Below are 21,188 nucleotides of genomic sequence, written 5' to 3' on the forward strand. Positions count from 1 at the left end.
ACTGGTCGCCAGCCGCATTTGAATCATTCAAACATTTAAAAATAAGCAAAGAGAGCATTTGAAACCGCAAAACTGTTCCAGCACAAAGACATATTATGGAGCCGCCATTTTGCAAGAGCGTGCAGACGAACAGGACGGGTTTAATATATTTTTTTTAAAAAAAGAGGACAAAAAAGACACCCCGTGCTCGCTCAAAAGGTGGCTCCACTTCCTCCACAAGGAGTAGCGCTTATCCATCGAACACTAGATACTGAAAAGCAAATTTAAAACAAATTCATCACAATAGATGAATACATTCTTATTTATTAACATTTTTTAGACAAGGTGTGTGAGACATTTTGACTGATTTCTCTTGCGCCAATTCACAACATACGCGAGTAATCTCAGGGAACTTTTCATACGGCGCAAGCGGGTCTAAAAGCTCCACGCGGCAGAAGCGCAAATGAACATTACGGAACGTGTCGTTTACGTTGTTCGGACAAACAACAGACGACGTGCGTGTGGCGTCACATCCAAACAACCTGGATGAGGCCACCGCCAAACAGCGGATGACATCATTTCCTGCCGCCACGTTGAAACGGCAGCTCGGGCTACGGCGCATCTTCACGGCCCTGCGTTGACCTTTAGACCGAAGGGTCAGGACGGCGGCGGCTTCGCAGCAAATGGCTGAAGGTGGGGCTGCACAGGGCGTAGCAGGCGGGGTCCACGGCGCTGTTGATGTAAACCAGCCAGAGGCCCGCCTGCCACAAGACGTCTGGGATGCGCACGTGACCGAAAGCCACCACCAGCGCCATGGCGTTGTGCGGCGCCCGAGTGAGGAAGAACGTCAGCAGGATGAAAAGAACGGTGCGGGTCACCCTCCTCTCCCTGACCGCCACTCGACGCCCGGTGGAGGCTGCTGCGAAAAACGGCGCCGAGGAGGTGGACAACGTGGCAGAGGCCGCCAGGTGCCGTCGCGAGCTGTCGTCTCCGCCGTCGCCGACCTGAGACGGACGCGACGAGACGGCGGTCCACTCTGACGAGTCCGGTCCTGCGGACGCCGCTCTGTCCCTCCTGAGTTCGGAGGGCTCGTCGGCAGCCCCCCCACGCCGTTCGAAGACGTTTCGCACGGAAGGACCGGACGCGCCGACCCGGTCCGCGGGAGGCGGCGGACACGCGTCCGTACAGGCCCACCGTGGCCAAGCCGGGCAGGGTGGTCACGAGGGCGACGGCAGGGCTGGCGAGCAGCCGCGGGTAGCGCTCCAGTTCGGGGACCAGGCGCTGGCCCCCCCCCCCCCGGCCTCTGCCAGCACAGGACGGCGGGGGTCCACAGGGCGAAAGACAGCAGCCAGGCCAGCGCCATCATCAGGGCGGCCGTCTTGCCGCTCCGCCGCAGAGGGTGGCTGAGCGGGCGGGTCAGGCAGAAGAAGCGGTCCAAGCTGATGAGCAGCAGGTTCAGGACGGCCGCAGCACTCACTGGGTGGTCCGCCACCAGCCACAGGTCGCAGAGGGCGCCCCCGAGGGGCCAGGAGCCTCACGCCGCGTACACGTAGACGGAGACGGCGCCCACCAGGAGGTCGGCGGTCGCCGGGCTCGACGGGAAGTTGTTGCTGACGGTGCGCAGGCGGCGGTTGACCGCGACGGACAAGAGGACCAGCAAGTTGCCCGAGACGGTGATGCCGCTCAGAGCCACGGTCGTCGCGGTGACCAGAAGGAGCCGGGCGGCGGATGCGTTTGACATTTTCCTTCGAAACACAACATTTCATAAACGCCCTTCGGCCAATCGGCCAACTCGTTATTGTGGTGCCTTGAGATGCGAGTTGTCCTCTGCGACCGTGCTTGTAACTCAAATCGTGATCGTCACCCGCGGAAATGAGGGCCACCGCCGGAAAAGGCCTCACGCTGGATCCTGCTCAGCGCCATCCACTGCGAGGGCGTCCGGACGCGAGGCCTGGCTGGGCCTTTGCTGTACTCCAAGTGAGCTCGATCTGACCCAGAAAATGGCTCATTTTGGCAACCGGTCGTGTTATTTGTCAACCTCAAAGCATGTGAAGTGGCAATCAACAGCTTGGAGCCTCTCTTGGAACAACTGCTGACAAATTCCATCAAGCAAAGTGCAAGTGCGTTGTGTCGCTGCCACGCGTGTACGTCAAAAGCAAAAAAATCCGATTGGATCTCAGGTCACTCGCATGTCAAGGCACCACTGTCCATCTTTTTTTTACAAAAAGAGGAAAACAATCATCTGTTAATTGGCCAGCGGGGACAACAAACGCATTAGCGTGTGGATCGGGTGTCTCGACTTACCACAACGGAGCAGCGTCGCCTCTGACCAGTCTTCGAACAAACGAATAAAAAAGGTCTTGTCACGCAGCCAGTCAATGTATTAAATGCACCCGTCATTCAATCCAACCATCGACTGTACAGCATTTAGTACACCAGTCAAAAAAAAAAAAAAAAAAGCCAAAACTGAAATGTTAAAAAACAAAGTAAAGCAGCAGTTGGGAGTCTCGAAGTTCTTTCACGAGAAGACATTTAAAAGTCCGACTAAAGAATGACGACCGGGACCGGCGCCGTGACTCCGGCGTTCAGTTCAGTGTTGACCAATCAAGTTGCGCTAGGAGGAGCTTCCCCAGGTCACCATGGAAACACCAAGCGTGACCCGACGTTCGCGCCGCCACCTCACGCACGCACACAAAGAAGAGGAAGCATAAACGCGGCGCCTGTACGGTCGACAGGAAACGATTCAAGTTTTATTTTGAAGGAGTCCAAGGGGGCGTGGCTTACACTCAAGTCCCCGGTAAGGAATGGAGTGACTCCGGTCGGCACGGTAACCTACCGCGAGCTCGACATCCCCGACGGGGAGAATCTTTTCCGCCGCCTTGCGAGCGGTCTCGAGAAAAATTGCTGCTTCCTGTTTGTCTCCAATAAATTAAGCGCGCGAGCGGCCGCGTCACGCGCGCACACATCCACTCCGACAATGGGAGGAGCTTCGGTCATTACAAATGATTGACGGCGGGGTCGTCAGAGGTCATGTGGTACAAAACGCACGAGCGCCAGCAGAGGAAGCCGCCGCTCGGGGACGCCAGCGAGCGACAGTCCAAAAGGTGGCGCCGGCTGCCACGTGTTCTGCTGGAGCCCTTTGGGGCAGGAATGTTGGCGGGATGGGGCCGAAGGTTTGAAGGTGGTGGGGGGGGGGGGGGGGTCGAGGGCACTCTGGGTCATCCGGGCGAGGCGCTGCTCACTACCTGCTATACGGGTCGTTGTGGAAAGTGTTGTGAGGGGCGGGGGAGGAGGGGTCTGGCGGGGAGTCCTCATCCGTCCGCTCACTACCAAAAATGTCGTCCGCGCCCCACGAGGGGGCCGGCGGGCGGTCCTGGCCGACGAGCACCGATCCCGAGGCGCCGGCGGCGCCGGCTGTCCTGCCGCTCCTGGCGCCGGTCTGCGAGCCGCGGTGGATCCGATGGCTGACGATGATGTTGTTGCCGAAGCCGCCCATCGACGCCATCGTGGTGCTCTGCTCGCGCTGCACCACGGCAGTCATGCCGCCCTCCGCGATCAGGCGCCTGATCCGGGCCAAGGCGTCTTCACCGGAACCTCCCCCCTCCGCAACCTCGTCTGGAACGACGACAGCGCATCACAACACTTATTCCTGTACTGTACATGCGTAAATGAATATTTAGTTTCCTTGTTGAGGTATGTCTTAAAAGTCCATTGCCCCTTCTAAATGTTCCTGATCATGCGGGCGTGGCTCAAAACTATCGTCAGGGGGTCATGAGGTCGGGCGAAACCTTACCGTGCCCCCCCCCCCCCCCCCTTTCCTCATTCACAATGGACGCAGCGCACCCGGTATAGCGTCCGGGAGGCCATCAAACGATGCCAGAAAATCGGCTCGGTTTTACGCGGGCTAGCTAACGGGCTTCTGCCGCGTAGCCCCGCACGTCTTTTGCAATACGAGGCGGCAGCAAACGGCACCGGAGCCGCCAGCCGTTAGAACACACGGCAGAAAAGCGCTCACGTCGGGGGGAACATTTTGCACACACTGGCGGCCCACCTGCGTTGGCCGTGAGCTCCGCCGAGGCCCGGCCGCGGCCGGCGTCCGAACCTCCGGAGTCCTGAGTCTCAAGGCGGGTGGCTGGCGTCGGCGGGGCTAAGCAAAGAAACATGACGGAACGCACATCTGTGAAAAGGTCAAAGTGCGAAGAGCTCACGCGCACAGGGGACGTGAATATACCGGCCGGCGGACAGGAGGTGCCGGGCTCGCAAAGCTCCGTTTGGGTCTCGGCGTTCTGCAGCTGGACCGCCGGAGTCTGCGTTCCTTGTGACGTGACGGAAGGGGCGGGGTTTCTGGGCTGGAGACCAATGGCGTTCATCAGGCCCATGTCCCGGTCCAGCCTCCATCCCGAGCGACTGGGCCTGGACGACAACACGCTGCGTTGACGGAGCGTCGCGTAGCGTAGCCTTGTCCCTCCGCCGAGGAAGCGCGTACTCACCCGGGTCGGTCGGAGCCACGGGTGCGGCTGCCGCCGTTGTTGACTGAAAACAAAGGTTCTGTGCCCGACTCGACTGGACTTTCACCATCGCTGCGGTAGAACCTTAACGGGCGCAAATGGAACACGTGTGTTAAGTTGAGGCGCACGCAGGGAAGCGGGGGGCCCAACCTCATTAACGCGACTGGACGAAACGGCCGGCAGACTTCCCGTCGCCAGGGACTATTAAAATGGTTAAGATAATCACATCGGGTCACTTGTGCGTCCACTTGACGAGGAACGCACGAGCGGACCCAATCCGACGTTCTGCGCGAGTCAAACAGGAAGGGACGTGAACAGGCCGACTCACACGGGGCGACAGATGACCAGGTCCCCCTTGTTGGTTCCGTACGCCAGACCCATCCCGGGATCGGGGAGCCAGCGAGCAGAGTTGATGCTGACGTGGCGCCGCTGGTCCGGCGCCATGGGGTAAACCACGTTGAAGACCATCTGGAAGACGAGGAGCAAAAACTCAATTAGAAGCAGCGCGGCGCATCCAAACAAGCGGACTTCCGCGTTTCCACGGTGACTGAGAAAAAAAAACAAAAGCCCGTCGGAATTGCGTCCCGGACGGTGGAACCTTGGTTTGAGAATGACCCGCTGAAGCAACAAAGCCTTTTCCATGTTCCATTTTCAAAGAACCGGGACCCCAGTTGACCCTTGAAGTCTCGCTAGTAATGGCCAGCCGGCACCTCAAGGAGGCAGCGGCGAATTGGACTTGCCGGGGGGGTTCCAGCTTGGCTTTCACCGGCTTGCTGCCCAGGAAATCTTCTCTTGCATTTTCACTCATTTAGCAGATTTCCTGCACTCCAGGGTTGATGGATATTTATGTATATTATTTGCAGCGTGCACGTGTTAATTTGCTAGCAGAAGCGTGTGTGTGCTTTCATCATGTGTACAATACTTGTGTGTCATTTCACATTCGGAGACAACTTCATTTCTGAGTTGATTTGTTCTTCTTTCTTTGTATGTATGGATGGATGGATGACTTGGGTTGTTCCCAACATCAGGTCCAAAGTATGATTCATGAAAAAAAATGCTGAGCATATTTGTCACAAGTGTGGCTGGCTACAGCGCACGTTTGCCTGATGCTCAACTGACACCCGAGCGGCTCGGTCGGTGTGGGCTGTGGCGTCGACCCGCGTGTGGCCGTCCGGGGAGCATCCCCGCGTTCTACCCAAAGAGCGGACAACTTTTTTGGGGGTTGTTTTAACAATACAGTGTTGATTTCATCAAATTCGTGAATTTCATTTTTACTGTCGGACGCTGAATTTTTTACCCCAATACCCGGAACGGTTTTGCCCACAGCGGTCACGGAAAATATCCAGACAGCCTTCAATTTTGCACTCGTCATATTGCAACCGTATGCTGGAATCATTTAACACACACACACACACACACACACAGCACCCCTATATTGACAGATTTTAAAAATATCACACAGCCTTTGCTGTGTGTCGGGTGCTGTCCATTGTGGGTTCACAGCACTTCAGCGACACGCACACACAAAGACTCATACGTAGGACGTAACGCCAGATTTGAACTCGGAAGTCAGGCTGTTGCAACAGTCAATTACGAACAAAAGGGTCTGCCGGCGCTCACCCTGATGGACGTCTCTCCTCCGTGAGGCTGTTGCAGCCGGAAGACTTGCGCTACCATGTGGTCAGTGGTGGGGTGCAGCAGAATCCTGCGAGAGGCCAGGCCCACCATCACGTAGCAGCCCAGTGGCGACAAGCTAACCGAAATGGCATTTGGACCTGGGGGGCGGGAGTTCGAGCCTTTGAGGCGGGGATGAGCACATGCAAATGACCCAGAGGCTCGCTCGCTACCGAATCTTTTGGTGTAGAGCATCTCTCCGAGGTTGTGGGCCGCCAGCGAAAAGATGGCCAGGATGCCCTCGTCGGGAAAACCGCGCTGACTGCTGGGAACGAAGACGGCCAGCAGCTGCCCGTCGGCCGAGATGTCGCAGCTGGCGTCGTTGTAGATCTTACAGTTTGGCACCAGCACGTTGATGGAGGCTGCGCACAAAACTTCACTTTGGCAAAGGTCGCCAATGGCACTCGCCAACTCGGTTCTGCCCGTCGGGTACCGTTGCTGATCTCGGGCAGGTCAAACTTGGTGAAGTCCCACCACTGCAGGCGGTAAGTCGTGTTAGCGATGTTGCTCGCCACCGCCGACTGGCCGTCGCCGATGGACGCGCCTGAAGAGCCACGACACGCAAAAATAAGCAAGTGTTCTTCCGTCGCGTCTGCAAATCGGGAATCAGGTCCGACCCGCCAGCATCCTGTTGACCGACGAGTGCGTGGCCACGCCCGACTGGCCCCTCTCGTGGTGGAAGATTCCGGCGTAGGGCAGGTACTCGGGAAGATGGAAGCGCCTGCGGGAGGAGAACAACGGCCCGTCAACACTCAACAAGACTCGGCCAGAGCGGCGCGTGCCGTAAACTCACCGCGGCACAAAGCGACCCAATGACGGCGCCGACATCCTTGCGTTTCGGGGCGCCCTGTGCCGGGCTCGCTCGCTGTTATCGCTGAAAGGTGACGAGAGCGCCGTTAGCCGACGGCACTCCCGTCCACATCCGCACCCGCGCGACAGCGGACTCACTCCAGCTCATCGAAGTCCACCTCGGTGTTGTCCACGGAGCTGGAGGCATGTCCGGCCGGCCCGTCAGAAGACGAAGACATGGCCCGCAGGCGGTTCTGCTGGTAGCGGGGAGATCGTTGGCGAATGCTGTCCCGTCTGGACAAGTACTGGATCATCCTCTGGGCGTAGTACGCGGCGGGAGACAGCCTGGACGACACGTACGCGCGTCAGCATACCTGCCTCGACCGGACCTAACTATGAGTTTTACCTGGCCGGGTCCGGGTAGATGGGATGGTCCCGAGATCCGGTCACATCGGAACGAGACAAAGACATGACAGAAGACTCCAGAAGCCTCCTGAGAGGCAGAAAGAAAACCAAAGCATGAGAAGAAGCATGAGAGAGACGGTGCGGCGCGGCGCGGCGCCTGCCCCCGAAATACCTTCTGAGGTAGTCGTCGTCCACAGGCGCAGGGTCCACAGGCATTTCCTGGTTTAAGGCCTCGGGGGGCTCGGGGGCCCGGGTCGCAGCGGATTGGCGGTATACCCTCTCCCACTGGGCCGTTTCCTGGTTGTACACCAAACCCACCGTTTGGTCGCCGTGCTGGGCGGCGGACGACACCAGAGGGAAGGCCGCCTCCCGCGAGACGGTCACGGGTCGCTGATCGCTCTCCAGAGACGCCCTGGAAGTCTGGACTTGGCCGTCCGGCACCAGAGAGGTGGAGGAGGCGGCGGCGGCGGCGGCGGCGGTGGACGACGTCTGGCTGGTGCGCTCCCAGCGTTGAGAATCGTGATTGAAGGTCAGCAGGTTGTGACACGCGCGGCAGCGGTTCAGGTGCCCCCGAGGGGCCCCGGAGGGGGCGCCGGGGTCCGGGGGCTGGGGGGCCGACGGCGGGGACGGAGGCTGGTAATGAATGATTGTCGGGGCGGGAGGCGAGGACAAGGAAGGTCCGACTCGGTCCGAGTCCACGTTGTTATTCAGCAGCTCTTGGTTGTGTTCCTGGCCGCTTGGGCCGACCCCTTGCGGAGTCTCCAGGTCCTGCATGCGCTCAAACTCCTGGAAGTAGCGGCTCAGGTTGCACTGCAGCACGTTCCGGAAGGACGAGGGGTTGCCGCGGGAGCCGTCCCAGAAAGGGTGGTGTCCGCTGCTGGTGCCGGACCCCTCCCCTTGCTGAGGGAAGCCCCGGCCGTCGGTGGCCGAGGTGTACACCGGAGACTGCGAGGAGCCGTCCTGCTGGCGCAAGACCGCCAGGAGGCTGAGCGAGGACGAAGACGAGGTCCTCGGCGGCAGCACGTCGGGACCCGCGCCGCCCTCCCTCATGCTCAGCAGGCTCCGCGTCCAGTCGGGTCCCGAATCGGAGGCCGGGTTGGACTCGGCGCCGTTGCCGTAGTAGAGCGACGTGAAGGCCGAGGGACGGGGGTCCGGGGGCTGGCGGGGCTCGGCGCGGGGCGCCGGCACGTGCGGGGGCTCGGGAGGCGCCCCGGCGGAGGCGGCGCCCGGCAGGGACGGCCCACGGTTGGCTGAGCAGTGGGTGCACATGCACGCCATGCCCAGGAAACGCGTGCAGCCCACGAAGGACAGGCCGCGCTCCGTGTTGACGAAGTGGCCCAGGGGGGCCGCGGGGGTTTCCGCCGTGTCGGCGAGGGGACGCGCCTGCTCCCCTGCGCTTTGCGCGGCGGGAGAGCGGGACGACAGGATGTGCAGGAAGTTGTGCAGGATGGGCGTGCGGCGAACGGGCTGCGGCAAGAAGGATCGCTGACGGAAGTGAGGGTGAGGCAGCTCCACGCTGTCCATGGGGACTTCCGGGTCGTCCTCGCTCTGAAACGCACCAATGTCGGCGCTGGCCGGTAGATCCAAAAAAAAAAAAAAAACCTCACCTGCTGATTGGATGACGGATTCACGATGGCCGTCAAAAGGTTGTGACCCAGCGGGTCGAACCTCACCAACCTGAGGGACACACAATTTCAAAATAGGTTCGTCTACATATTCGCGCGTGCGCAGTCGAGTGGCTCGGCGGCGCGTGCGGCTTGATGTGCGAGCTAACAGGAGGTGTGCGAACGGCTTCCCGCTCATGATAAAAAGCAGAACGACAAGTCGTGACTTGTCACGTGCACCCCAAAAGTGCAGACGTACCTTGCATGTGTATCGCATTCGCTCTGGAGGAAAATGAATGAACGTGATCTGACGCTCGCGGAAAAATGCGCGTTTGTCAATCCGATCACCCGCCCTCGTTGGCGTCCTCTCCAGAGGGAATGTCGCACCGGCCGAGGGTCCCGCGTGCACCCGAGCGCGCTCGGCGACGCTCACCGCACTCGCTCGGCGTCGCTGCCCGTCTTGACGGCGGCGAAGGGTTCCGGTCGGCTCCAGTCCCAAAAGTGCAGCTCGTTGTTGGTGGCGATGAGGAGGAGCTGAGCGGTCGGGTGGAAGGCCAGCGACGCGATGGCCAAGTTGCTGTCGGTGACCCAACTCTCACTGCCGCCCTGCGCGCCAACACACACGGTGGGAACTTTTGCGTAATTACACGTGGAGCAGATTGAATGCGACGCAGACGAGTCGATCGGGTCGGGCTGCATCTCTGGCACTGTGCCAAGTGCCACCCGCTTTCAAATGCTCCACCGTCATCCCGAGAAACCGACCGGTCATCAGGGCCTCACGCTAGACCACCTCAACAGGGTCTCGGGTCCCCTACGAGCAAAGAGCTCAGCGGATGACGCAATCAACACGGTTTCGGCGTCGGCGCCGCCAGGGACCCGCTACTACCGGTCCCTTCAATGAAACTGCATCCATGTCTTCAAGGGCCTCCGCCACTCGCCCAATGCGGGTTTTGACACACTCGTACTCACGTGCAAGTCCCAGATGCGAACTTCACCATCAAGGCACCCAGAGGCTACCAGGCCAGAAATGGTGGGGTGAAAGGTCACACACCAGGGCGTTCTACGGTGGCCCACCAGGGAATGGAGGCACTTCCCGGTCTTGACTTCCGTGATGTAGATGTTGTGGTTGACGTGCGTGGAGGCCATGAGGGTCCTTGAAGGGTGTCGCCGTGGAAACAAAGACAGCGTCAACATGGATGCTGGCCATTTCCTCACGTCTCCATGTCTGCACGTTCGATTTCATGGACTTGTGTCGAGTAACTGTTGCTCACCGCCGCTATGCTCAAGATTAATAGCGGATGAGTTATGTTACTAAGGCAACACCACGCAGCCACCACATCCCCAAACAAAGCATTTGCCCAGTCCTTCTTGGGACTATCTCAATATCTATTAAGATACAAAAGTAAGATGCTGAAATCTGAAATTCTTCTCAACATTCAGTTTTGTCCCTCTAAAATTTGACTGGGAATTGAAATCAAGTTTTTTTCGGAAATACAAAAAAAAAAAAAAAAACCAAGGACTCGGGAGAGCCACGATTGAAAAAATCTTTCCGATAAAAAAAAAAAAAGACAAGATTGTACGCGTGTTGTTTTTTTTTTTTTTATAGTTGTTTTTAAATGACATTTTTGTAAGGCACATAAACAATAACGCGGGAGGCTTTGGTGATGGTGTCGACATGTGCCCTGCGACTGACTGGCGACCGGTTCGGGGTGAGAGCCCGCCTTTCGCCTGAAGTTAGCTGGGATAGCCTCCGCCACTCCCCTGACCCTCGTGAGGATTGGCGGCGTGGAAAACGGATGCCTTTCAATGCCGCAATGGAGTTCGGGAATGTGCACGTAAAGAGCGAAATCTGCACGTAGCCGCGATAAAGCGCAAACTTTGATGTTCTTCCTGTTTTGTTTTGTTTTTTAACTGTCACAGTTGAGAACGAGGCTGAAAGAGAAGAACCGAAGGCTTCCTCACCGGTCAGGGCTGAAGGCCAAAAGGAAGGTGGATCTGGGGCTGTCGGGCAGCTCCACTTTCTGCGCATAAACGGCAATCCGGTGAGCTGCGGAGGCCACGTGAGAGGAAAACGCCAGCGGCGGCTTTACCTGACTCTGCCACTTCATGGAGCGCACCTTCTCCTCCACCAGCAAGTGCAGGAGGCGCTGCGAGCCGCACGTCTGCCAGCCGCGCTCCCGCCTGGACAGGAGGCGCACAGAGTTCCTGGGACCCGACGCCATCTCGCCCTCGGGTCGCGTGCACCTCGTCCGGGCCGGCGACTTAGACTTGGGGGGGGGAGGGGCGGAGTCAGGGGCGCGTTACGCAAGTAAACAACAACCAATGCAAACAAACATTTGAATTTGCCATTCCGTGTGGCAAACGGCACATTTTGGAAAACGAAAACAAGGCTCATCTGCTTCCTGACTGCAGTCAACGGTTTTTGATGTCTGCTAGCTGACCGAACATCAAATTATGTGCAGCCAAACGTCAGATTTCGAAACGTCATCAGCCCGACAAAAAAAGTCAAGATGAAACTTTTCACAAAGGACACTTTTTCCTCCCTCACATTGAATCTGTGTGTGCTTTTTTTTTTTTTTTTAAACCGTTCATGATCCATGTGAGGTCATTTCGAACAGAATCTCAATTGTAATGGCAACCTGGGTGCAAACAAATTAAAACGTACAACAGCCTGAGAGTATGTTAGAAACCCGTGACATGCATTAGAATATGAGTGATCGATTAAAAAAAAAAAAAAACAAAAACAACAGCTTCCAGACCCTTTGAAGCCTCTCCCCCTTTAGACGAGAAACAATTTCAAACCCATTCATATTTTTCACCAATGATTTCAACCGACCGTACAAAGATATGCAACTCAAAGTGCTTCACATGGTTAAAAATCAATCCCCTCCACGTAGATCCATACATGCGCTGGGCACAGAGAAACCAAGTGCGAAATGCCTTTGTCAAGACATGTTGGCGTACTTATTACAGACGTGCATTTTTTTTACAGCCTATGTGTGGCCTTGTCTCAGTCCAAACGCGCAAATTGTTGTGTATCCAATGTGTGCTCTACGTCTGTCACATGTCGGTGGCAAAGACGCCTAAATCGTGCAGACAGTCCCCCGAACGAACGAATTAAAAATGACATTCGAAAAGTGGTCGTCGTTGGAAAGCCACTCGACTCGCTGACATTTTTTTCCTGCTTTTTCGAGCAGCTACATTCATTGGTTCGTAGGAATCGCAGCATTTAATGGACACGAGCGGGGAAAACAAGTTTGATCAGCATTTAAGGGCAAAGATGATGTATTGAGCGCTAATGTCGCTGTTGATGATGAGGATGTTGAAAAGCAAGGCCTACCTTTCTTCATCTTTAAGGGCTGCTAATGTTAGCTTGGGAGCTAGCGTCGGCTGAAACGCAAAAGGTGTCCGCTGTGAATCCAAATTAATTTTCACTCGTCTTGTGCTCAACATCGGCGTCCGCCTCCATTAACGGACAACACGTGAGTGGGCCAAATGGGCGATGTTCGCGTCGGTTGGAGTCCACAGTTTGACGAGCTGCCCGACGCCCAATGGCCCCTGAGTCGCTAGCGGCTAGCAAGCAAACGGCTAGCCCAGCGCAGGATGGCCAACGGAGCGCCGATTACTACTCCTCGATCGATCGAACCAGTCGATCAGCGTCATTCACAAAAAAAAAAAAAACAACAACAACAAACACTAAGAAAAAAAAGTCCGAAGAAGCACAAATCCTGTAAGCTTTAATGCGTGTCAAGTTTTACAATAGACATAAACATTATATACGACAAAATGTTTGATTACATCCTCAGGTCACTACAAAACTGAAACCACAGTTTAGAAATGAAAATTATTTTTGAAAACAAAAACTAACCCTACGATGAGCAACAATCATTTCAAACAAATATCAGAACAACATAAATTGATAGTGCTGTGTCTAGATAAGAATATCAACCATCTATTTATTTAATATTATTTTTGTTGTTGGTCTCAAAACTAAAAATATTTACAGGACACTGAAAGCAGTTCGCTGCATTTAGCAACTTGAGAAATACACAATGGATTATCATACGTACATGATGAATGCATTACACGATGAATACATGAAAGGGACGTTTGCAGGCTTTTCTTCTTTTACTCTTTTGAATTTGTTGGTGATCGTGCATTTCAGAAATACACTTTCAAAGTAATACATTTTGTCTTGTAGTAGTACTAGTACAATGCGGCGCGTAAAAGGAACTGAGGTGTTCTGCAGTTGGCAGTACTGCGCTTTATTCCATCTTTGTGGGTCCCATTCAAGCTTGTGAGACCGAGGTGTGCTGCCCCCTACTGTTTTCTGCACAGGAAGATCATCAGCATTTGACCTCTGCCAATGTTGCCATTCTTTCACTTCAGAAGTTTTCCTTGTAGAAGTTGAAGCCAAAATGTTCGCACTGAGCTTTAATGACTTTGGCCAGTGCCGGAGAACCGCAGTAGAACACGTGAACTTTCCCTTTGTTCTCCTCGGAAATTTTCTGGAACACCTGACCGTGGCGACAACAACATTCGGTTAGGAGCGCAACATTGTAGCGGGACAAGACGTGATGAGGATGAGCTGCGGTGTAGTTCTTGAAGGGAGCATGCACGAAGGGATGTTTGTTCTGGTACTTTTGGCGACGTTCCAACCTTGGCCCACTCGGGTCGTCCGGGCTGCGTTCTGGTCCTCAGGCCTGTGATGGAGTCTCTCTTCTCCTTCTTGGCCAGTAGGTCCAGCGCCATCTGGAGGCCGATAGCCTTCATGTCGTTCTTGCACAAAGCTGACGTCATGTACATGTGCATCTCCAGGAAACGACCTAGCGCAGGAGACAGGATTGAGCTCACGAGATGGACGAGGGGCTCGGCGGGTCGAGCGGGCAGGCCGGGCCGCGCGTCACCTTCGGGCTCCCCGTCGGCCTGGTCCATCTCCAATTTGGTCAGGAGGCTGACGAACCACTCAAAGGACTTCTGGTCGCGGTTGATCCAGATGAAGTCCACCTGAAAGACAGAGGGAAAAAAAAAAAATGGAACCTCTTTAATCCAAAACGGTTCTTCAGTCCCTTGTTTTAGGTGTTTTGTCACCCTAATTATGTCTATGACTCAACCTTTGCCACTCAACCGGGGGGGGGAGGGGGAGGGGGGCTGGGGGATCTGCACAGACTTACTTTACGTAGCTTCATTTCGCTATCCTTTATGTTTTCGCACCACGAGTAGTTGCAATTGGGACAGTTCTGCTTCCTGCGGCGATACCTGTGACCGCAAGGGGACGGCGTCACACGTGACCGATGAGGGCGGAAAGCACGCCGGGAGGGAGAGGAAGTCACCTGTACATGATGCTCTGCAGGATGGAGGCAAAGGGCGTAATGCCGATTCCTGCCCCGATCAGGACGGCGTGCTCCGACGCAAAGATCTGCCTGGTGGGGGTACCGTAGGGTCCGTCCACGTAGCACTGCGTCGTGAACAAGACGTGGTGACCGCGTGAAAGAATTCCGACACGCCGTGTGCTTACCTTGATGTTGCAGAAGCGGTGATTCTCGCCAAACTTTGCGGAAACCTTCAAGCACAGGAAGTTGCGTCAGTGGGTGCTGCCAACTTGATTGGTTGCGAACTCACATGATCAACCTCTCTGAGGGGCGGGGCCTCGCCTCTCTCCACAGGCCCGAGCTCTTCTGGCGGCGAGGTCGAAGGGGTGATCCCGGCTCGGGAGCCATTGTGACGGTACATGGTCAGCTCCACCGCCTCGTTCTCGTTGGACGCCACGGCGCCGTTACAGTGTGGCGAGCTGAACAGCTCCTCCTGGAGGGGGGGGGGGTACAATAGACGCTGTCATGATGCACACGGAGTCCTGCAGCCTACTGAATTTTGCCAACTATTTATTTTAGCTCTCCCAGGCGGATCCCGAGCCATTCAGGGGTCAGCCTGGGGGCGGAGTTTCTCCAGCGTGTCCAAAATGCCCAATGGGAATCATTCAGCTTGACGGGATCCCCCAATGTCGGGTCCGGGGATTGCCATCAACGAGGGAGGCGCGAAACATGCTCCATTAGGACCGTTTCCCACGGAACATGAGCAAAGTTCTTTCAGAGGTGTGAGTTGACAGCGGATTGTGCCAAATGTACAGTATGTTTGGGCCTGCCGGGTCGGACCGGAATCTTCCCGCACCGTCGAAGCCAACTCACCACCGAGTGGTGGTCAGTCGACAGCCTCGTCCCTCTCCTCATCCGAGCGTCTAAGACGCGTGGCCGCAAGTCCGACGACACGACCACAAAGTCGATGATCGACACCCTTGGTGTTCGTTCTGGACAATCTAATAACAGAACCCCAACATGGTATGTATTGTCATTAATTCCACGGTTGAAACAACGCTAAGAGTCGAGCAAAGTTAAGCAAGGGACGGACGGACTCCAAATGGGATTCTTGCTTCCGTTCCTTCCTCGGTGAGAGCGTGTTGGTTAAAATAAGCCCCGACGAGCAGACACCAATCAAAAGAGACGAAGGAGAGGATGGCGTCTCTCCGACCACGCTAAGTGATTCCCACCGGAGTCGTTATCAGCCGCCGGCTCCGCAGGCTCGCCGCCAGGCTCCGCGGACTCGGCTCCGGACTCCGCGGCTGTCGGAAGTACTCGTACAGACGGTTGGTCCACTGGCCCATGGAGCGGATGTGCAGCCACAGACTCTCTGGGGGCAAACACACACGACGACGTTGGCCTCAGCCTGAGCGCCTCAAGGCGTGAACAAAAGGCTGAAAGTTGGTCACACCAGATTGTTCCGGAGCGCTGCTGATGGTGAACGGGTGCCACTCGTACTTGGCGATGACCGGAATGTTGATGTACACGTAATCTCCCGGCTTGAAGTGGAAGAACTGAGGACGCTTGATGACCAGATGAGTCACCTGCACGACGGCGACACACCAGTGCGGACCCGTAATCGCAACTACCGCATCACAATGGGACCACGCCACCGGGTCGGTGGCAGTAAAATGGAGAGGCCACCGTAGCGAACATGTCGGAGCGGTGACCTCAAACATACTTCAGACAAGAGGCGCTCACCTTAGACGGCAGCAGGTTGACCTCCACGATGTACAGACCTCCCATTCGGGACACGGCGATTCCGATGATCTTCTCCAGCAAGAAGACCAGACCCGGAACCACGAACCACTTCCAGAAGTTGGCGCAGTGGACCATGAGCAGGGTCCAAACCCACACGTAGGACAAGTGAGACCAGTAGAACACCTGCCAGGTCGGGGGGGAGCATACGCATTGTCAAAGTAGTACACTAGTGGGCGCACGTGATTTCGTCCTTCGGCTGCCTAATCAGACAGAATACGTCCATATCGTGAGCGATGCAGATGCAGTGCATATACGGGCGCATGAACATCTTCTTAAAAGATTTACGAGTGTGTCGCATGCCCTAGTGTACAGTGTCCCAGCACCTAACAGATTGATCTTTTCTTTCCTCGAATTGTAAAACAAAGACTCCAAGGGTGGCACAATTTCAAGTGGTTCCGCCGTAACCGCTCGTCGCTCTGCTGTTGGCTCTTTAGTGGATACGCTTGTCAAATAAATCACATTCACACGTGGTCGTACTTGGATTGCTTACAAGGTACGCCACCGTTTCTGGCAGGTTGGCTTTTTCCTCGTGTGCAATGTGGATTTGCGCCCCCTTGTGGAGTCCCTTTCTGTTGATCTCGAACGGGTCCTCCAAAGTGTGGAATAATGGTCGTAGTACGAGTGTGTTTGGTACAGTGGAACCGGAATGCATAAATTGGGTCCGGCTTAATGGACAAAGCGCTTTGACGGACGACCCCTTCTTCCCCCAGTGGGTTCCAGGGCGGATGCAATTCCTCCCGCGTGTTGGCGTCTGACCTCAAAATGGCCGCTGCGTCGTACAAAAGTGCTGGAGCACAGGCCCATAAGGCAGACGGCGACTTGGAGGGCGACACCCGTCACGGACGCCGTGCCCTTCACCCAGCCGATGCCAGGCCGGGTGGTCAGCAGGTACTCCCAAACGCTGAAATCGCCGCGCTGCGAAAGCTGGGCTGGAACAAGCACACGAGACGCGTCGGACCGCTCGCGAGTCGGAGACGGTGAAGGTGGCGTGCGTACCGAAGTTGAAGATGTGCGCGGTGGTGTGTACGAGTGTGTAGCCCAGGATGGCGTAGCCCACGATCTGATGCAGCAGGATGTTCTGGTCAAGCGGCAAAACCCGGACCACCCAGGTGGCCCGCAACCACGTGAGACAGCGACGCAGCATCAAGACCTTGGAGGACGCGCACGTTGAGTTCACGCGGCAAACGCCGCTTCCGAGCCGGCCCGACGTCACGGCCCGTTACCATGACGAAGGTGCAGTTGAAGTTGAGGCACTGTCCGCATCCTTTGGCCAGCATGTAGCAGGCGCTGTTGTGGCGGTGCTGCAGGACGGCACCCGCGAACAGCGCCACGCTCAGGCAGGCGTAGCCGCACAGAAACAGGAGCTTGCGACTGTTGTTGTGCCAGTACGCCCGCGTCAGGTACCGAGGAGTCCGCCGCTTCTTCTGGTCCGCTTCCGGAGGCTTCAGCCAGTTGGCGGCGCTGAGGAAGGAGAGCGGCAAAAGAAAGATTCCGGACCGACCGACTCTTGTCGCGCGGGGCGGCAAGCCTCACCCACCTGATGGTCAGGTTCTCCATCACCTCCGGGAAGTCTTCCAGTTCTGCTTTTAGCTCCTCAAAGGTGATGGCGCCGCTGTTGTCTTTATCGGCCGACTCGAACAGCGCCAAGGTGAGGTCGTCCAACTTCTCCTCCGGCAGAGAGATGGCGCTCTCTCGCAAGCACGACTTCAGAACCGTGCGCAGTTCGTCCGGATCGATAGAACCGCTTCCTGTGGCCACACCCACCCAGCGACAAGCCACACCTCTTACAATTGTAACGCATCGAGCATCCTGGGAAACGATCGTACGTATTTCGCTTTAGTGGTTGGAATTGTGTCATTTCTTTGCTACAAATAATGCTCACTGTATTGCCCAAAAATATCGTCTCGCCTGCCTTGACCGTCGTATGAACTTCAGTGACATCCTTTCTTCAGCCATACGCCTCAATTTCAGATGATATCGGTGAAATATTGGATATGCAGCGAGAACCCTCAAAACTGCTAGATTGCTTCGTGTTAAAAGAAGGGCCCTCCCAATCTTAGATCGCGGCCGTGTATTATATATATATATATATTTACGTATGTATGCATCTTGTAGTGCTCCCAAATGTCCGCAGTTCAATTGAGGTGTCGTGTCATTGTTGAAAACGGGTACAAAAATGGATGAACCAAAAAAAAAAAAAAAAAAAAAACAGCAAATGGGCAAAGCAGCCTTCAATCAGCTGAAGAAGTGAAGAATTCTGGATTGAAGAGTTGCAGGCCCCAAGCAGACCAGGAGAGGCTCAGCCGCGCTCCGGCGGACTTGGCTGTTGTAATGGTCTTCTAACTGGCTTCCCCCAAAGAACATTGAACAGCGACAGCTCATTCAGAACACATGACCCCAATTCTAAAGGTCAACTGTAAGACTTTGGACTTTCATGTTCTTCTACCGACTGTAAAACGCTGCAGGGCTCCGAGATCTACGGACTCGGGAGCACAAAGTCCGAAGGAAACACGATGCCGATGGAATACGTTGCCAAGATAAGTGAAGTCAGACCAAATTGTTCATCCCTCACCACACCGCTTGCCCTCACCCTGTTCAGGGTCGTGGAGCCCATTTGAAATCGGCCTTCTCTTCGTGCTCTTCATTAAGCAGTTGTGACGTCAAGCGGCACCAGACTACATTTGGACTCGTGGAGTTTCGTTTGGCGGTGTGCCGCAAAATCTTTCAAACGCGGGACTCGGCTTCGCGCTCGGAAAACAACGGCGTTACGCCCGGTCCGCGCGTGCTCACCGTCCACGTCGTAGACCCGGAAGAGGAACCTGAGCTTGTCCGTCTCGCTGCCGTGAATGAGAAGGTCCAGCGCCTCCAGGAGCTCGTCCAGGCTGATGGAGCTGCTCCCGTCCGAGTCGAAGAGCGCAAAGAAGCGCTCGGCGAAGAACGACTGGCACAGGACAGACGGGCGGCGTGACGCCCGGGGTCGCCGAGGGTCGGCCGGCGGACGTGAGCGGACCGACCTCTTTGACCTTGAGCGCCGTCTTGAACTCGTCCAGGTCGATCTCTTTGTCGTCACCGGCGATGCTCTCGAACTGCTCGGTCACCCACTCCAGCCAGCGCGCGTCCTCGTCCACGCTCATAGCTGAAACCTGTCTGGACCACAACACCCGGTCTGGACTACTTGCCGCTCGGTCGGCGTGGACCGCTTTGGTCTCGGAAGAATTGTCTTCATTGTGGGCGGGGCTGCGACTATGACTTTAACATCTAATTCATTAAGATTATTATTATATATATATATATATTTTTTTTTTTTTTGCAGATTAGGAACATTTTGACGTGCTCAATCCAAACGTCATCGCTCAACTTTTCGAACAGTGGCCGCAACTTTGTTTGAATATTCAGATAATTTTGCTGTACACGTTGAAATTCATACCCTCAGTTTTGAACAATAATGACGTAACGCTTCATTTCCGGTTACTTACTTTGCAAGTAAAGGAGCAAAGTTTGTAATATTTGATTCACAAACTGTTCACAACCTGCCATAAAAACCAGACAACAGAAACGGACGTCATATTTTGCAGTCAGCGATACAAAATGGTCCCAATTCAGTGGAGGGGGAAAAAAAAAACTTTCAATTTTATTTGTTTTATTTTGGGGTGTGGGGGACTCAACGCAATCGCTTAAGTTGTCTATTTTTCTCAATTAATTCCAGAATTGTAAAAAGAAAACTCATTTTGTATGTCTTCATTGAACAAAAACAGGACAAAATTTCAGATTTTACAATGCAAAAATATACAATATAGTACTGGAAACTGATTGTCATCCTTTCACTGCTTTGGTTCGTAGCATGTCGGAAATGAGCAAAAACAATTAAAAAAAATTTTTTTTCTGAAGTAAAAGCAGACGTCTACATTTTTACGGTTGCGTTCCTGGCATTTGCCCTGCGACCGACTGGCGACCAGTTCGGGGCGTAGTCCGCCGGTTCGCAAGCCGGGATTGGCTCCGGCGCACCCTTGTGAGGATAAGCAGCTGGGGAAAATGGATGGATGTCTAAAATTTCCAGGATTAGGCCTATTTCAAGTTAAAAACGGTCTCCGAACGCTGATTAAAACAGTTGACTAATTTGATGATGGATAAACTGCAACTCTAATCTTGGGGGGGGGGGGGGGTTCCTGAGCTCAATTTTTTTTTTTTTTTTTTTTTGCAGGTCCCTCGCCTTGGACCCGTCGCCCCTGGGTGCAATTTAGCTCAAGAGGCTCACCGGGATTCACAAATTCCTTCTGGGTGTATCTGGCAGTTGCGGTTTTCAGGTCCAGTAAAAATTCAGTTCAAGCAAGAAATCGGCAATGTTGTCAGTCGCAAGAAACAAACTTTGTCATATTTGAAGGCTTCAAAAAGAAATACTTTTATGAAATAAGCATTTAGTAACTAGCAAATAGATGAAATGACTTTGCTGCTGGAGAGCAGCGTCGAAATCTTACACGAAGCGTATCAATGTTGTTACTCCCGCAAAGGTGTGACTTCTTTTAGGTCAATAAAAGCAGAATCTTTACTGACATTTGTCCAAAATGTGACGTCAACGGCGCACCTTGGCGTCGGGGACGTCGGCCGGCGTTTCCATCTGCGAGCGGGCGGGCGGGAAGCGCTTCGGGCCTGAGCTCAGCCTCTCTCTGGCTTCTCGAATGCTGCTGGCAGGACGTCGAGTCTATTTCAAGATGTCACACAAACGCAAATTGGACAGCGGGATGCGAGAAAGAGGGAAAGATTCCCAGTGGCATCTTGACTGCAAAATAAAACCACATTGGATTGACTTTCCTCGCTGCGCTTGTCATGTTCACCCTTCGAGTCCTGAGGAGGTGCCCTGAAACACATTTGCAGCACAGAGACAAACCGAAATGTAACTTCGTTTAAAATGACTCGCACCATTTCAAAGGCTGCTTGAGAACCACGCGTTCGATACTTTCAAGTGCCATCAACGAACGCGGCTCAAAGTGCAAAATATCATCAATGCACACGGGCAATAGAATCCATGAAGAGTCGACCTGTTGTTGTTGTTGTTGGGAGTCTTCCTCAGCTGACTCTATCTTCTTCTTCATCATCATCATCATCATCATCATCAT

General features: G+C 54.8%; 2 protein-coding genes and 1 pseudogene across 6 annotated transcripts; all 3 read right to left on the reverse strand.

Moving 5' to 3' along the window:
- Window positions 1-338: 338 nt before the first annotated feature.
- LOC133512301 (muscarinic acetylcholine receptor M4-like) lies at window positions 339-2,256 on the reverse strand (annotated as a pseudogene).
- Window positions 1,592-12,582, reverse strand: ambra1b (autophagy/beclin-1 regulator 1b). The gene is made up of 20 exons (XM_061841797.1): window positions 12,300-12,582; window positions 11,050-11,226; window positions 10,922-10,980; window positions 9,929-10,112; window positions 9,393-9,565; window positions 8,963-9,032; window positions 7,528-8,903; window positions 7,357-7,443; window positions 7,110-7,295; window positions 6,955-7,035; window positions 6,779-6,882; window positions 6,595-6,705; window positions 6,335-6,523; window positions 6,108-6,262; window positions 4,816-4,955; window positions 4,470-4,571; window positions 4,211-4,392; window positions 4,031-4,126; window positions 2,284-3,594; window positions 1,592-1,724 (listed from the first exon to the last, which is right to left on the reverse strand). Exons 2-19 carry the CDS (start codon window positions 11,179-11,181, stop codon window positions 3,221-3,223), a joined length of 3,801 nt encoding a protein of 1,266 aa, XP_061697781.1. The 5' UTR covers window positions 11,182-11,226; window positions 12,300-12,582; the 3' UTR covers window positions 1,592-1,724; window positions 2,284-3,220.
- Window positions 12,583-12,688: 106 nt separating this feature from the next.
- Window positions 12,689-21,169, reverse strand: nox5 (NADPH oxidase, EF-hand calcium binding domain 5). Of its 5 annotated transcripts, none has more exons than XM_061841403.1 (19): window positions 20,992-21,168; window positions 20,884-20,929; window positions 20,657-20,773; window positions 19,089-19,217; window positions 18,865-19,015; window positions 17,612-17,822; window positions 17,298-17,535; window positions 17,071-17,224; window positions 16,831-17,003; window positions 16,015-16,197; window positions 15,725-15,857; window positions 15,504-15,643; window positions 14,582-14,764; window positions 14,478-14,522; window positions 14,293-14,417; window positions 14,134-14,218; window positions 13,867-13,966; window positions 13,619-13,785; window positions 12,689-13,476 (listed from the first exon to the last, which is right to left on the reverse strand). In XM_061841403.1, the coding sequence occupies exons 1-19, from the start codon at window positions 21,165-21,167 to the stop codon at window positions 13,345-13,347; spliced, it is 2,688 nt and encodes an 895-aa protein (XP_061697387.1). In that variant the 5' UTR covers window position 21,168; the 3' UTR covers window positions 12,689-13,344. The 5 variants fall into 5 exon arrangements, 4 of the variants coding, with proteins under 4 accessions (XP_061697387.1, XP_061697388.1, XP_061697389.1 ...); XM_061841404.1 differs by having other exon boundaries at window positions 14,591-14,764; window positions 20,992-21,166; XR_009798103.1 differs by lacking the exon at window positions 12,689-13,476 and having other exon boundaries at window positions 13,746-13,785; window positions 14,614-14,764; window positions 20,992-21,169.
- Between the last annotated feature and the right edge of the window lie 19 nt (window positions 21,170-21,188).

The sequence above is a fragment of the Syngnathoides biaculeatus genome, chromosome 14, assembly GCF_019802595.1.
Source record: "Syngnathoides biaculeatus isolate LvHL_M chromosome 14, ASM1980259v1, whole genome shotgun sequence".
In the NCBI taxonomy this organism is placed as follows: domain Eukaryota; kingdom Metazoa; phylum Chordata; class Actinopteri; order Syngnathiformes; family Syngnathidae; genus Syngnathoides; species Syngnathoides biaculeatus.

Coding starts and splice junctions, on each gene's coding strand:
- ambra1b (XM_061841797.1), bottom strand. CDS start 11,181: ATGGCGTCGGGTCCCAGGAACTCTGTGCGCCTCCTGTCCAGGCGGGAG. Junction 7,444..7,527: donor GACGACGACTACCTCAGAAG/GTATTTCGGGGG, acceptor TCTGCCTCTCAG/GAGGCTTCTGGAGTCTTCTG. Junction 6,706..6,778: donor GGTCAACAGGATGCTGGCGG/GTCGGACCTGAT, acceptor GTGGCTCTTCAG/GCGCGTCCATCGGCGACGGC.
- nox5 (XM_061841403.1), bottom strand. CDS start 21,167: ATGATGAAGAAGAAGATAGAGTCAGCTGAGGAAGACTCCCAACAACAA. Junction 17,004..17,070: donor CGCGCACATCTTCAACTTCG/GTACGCACGCCA, acceptor TGCTTGTTCCAG/CCCAGCTTTCGCAGCGCGGC. Junction 15,644..15,724: donor CAGCGCTCCGGAACAATCTG/GTGTGACCAACT, acceptor GTTTGCCCCCAG/AGAGTCTGTGGCTGCACATC.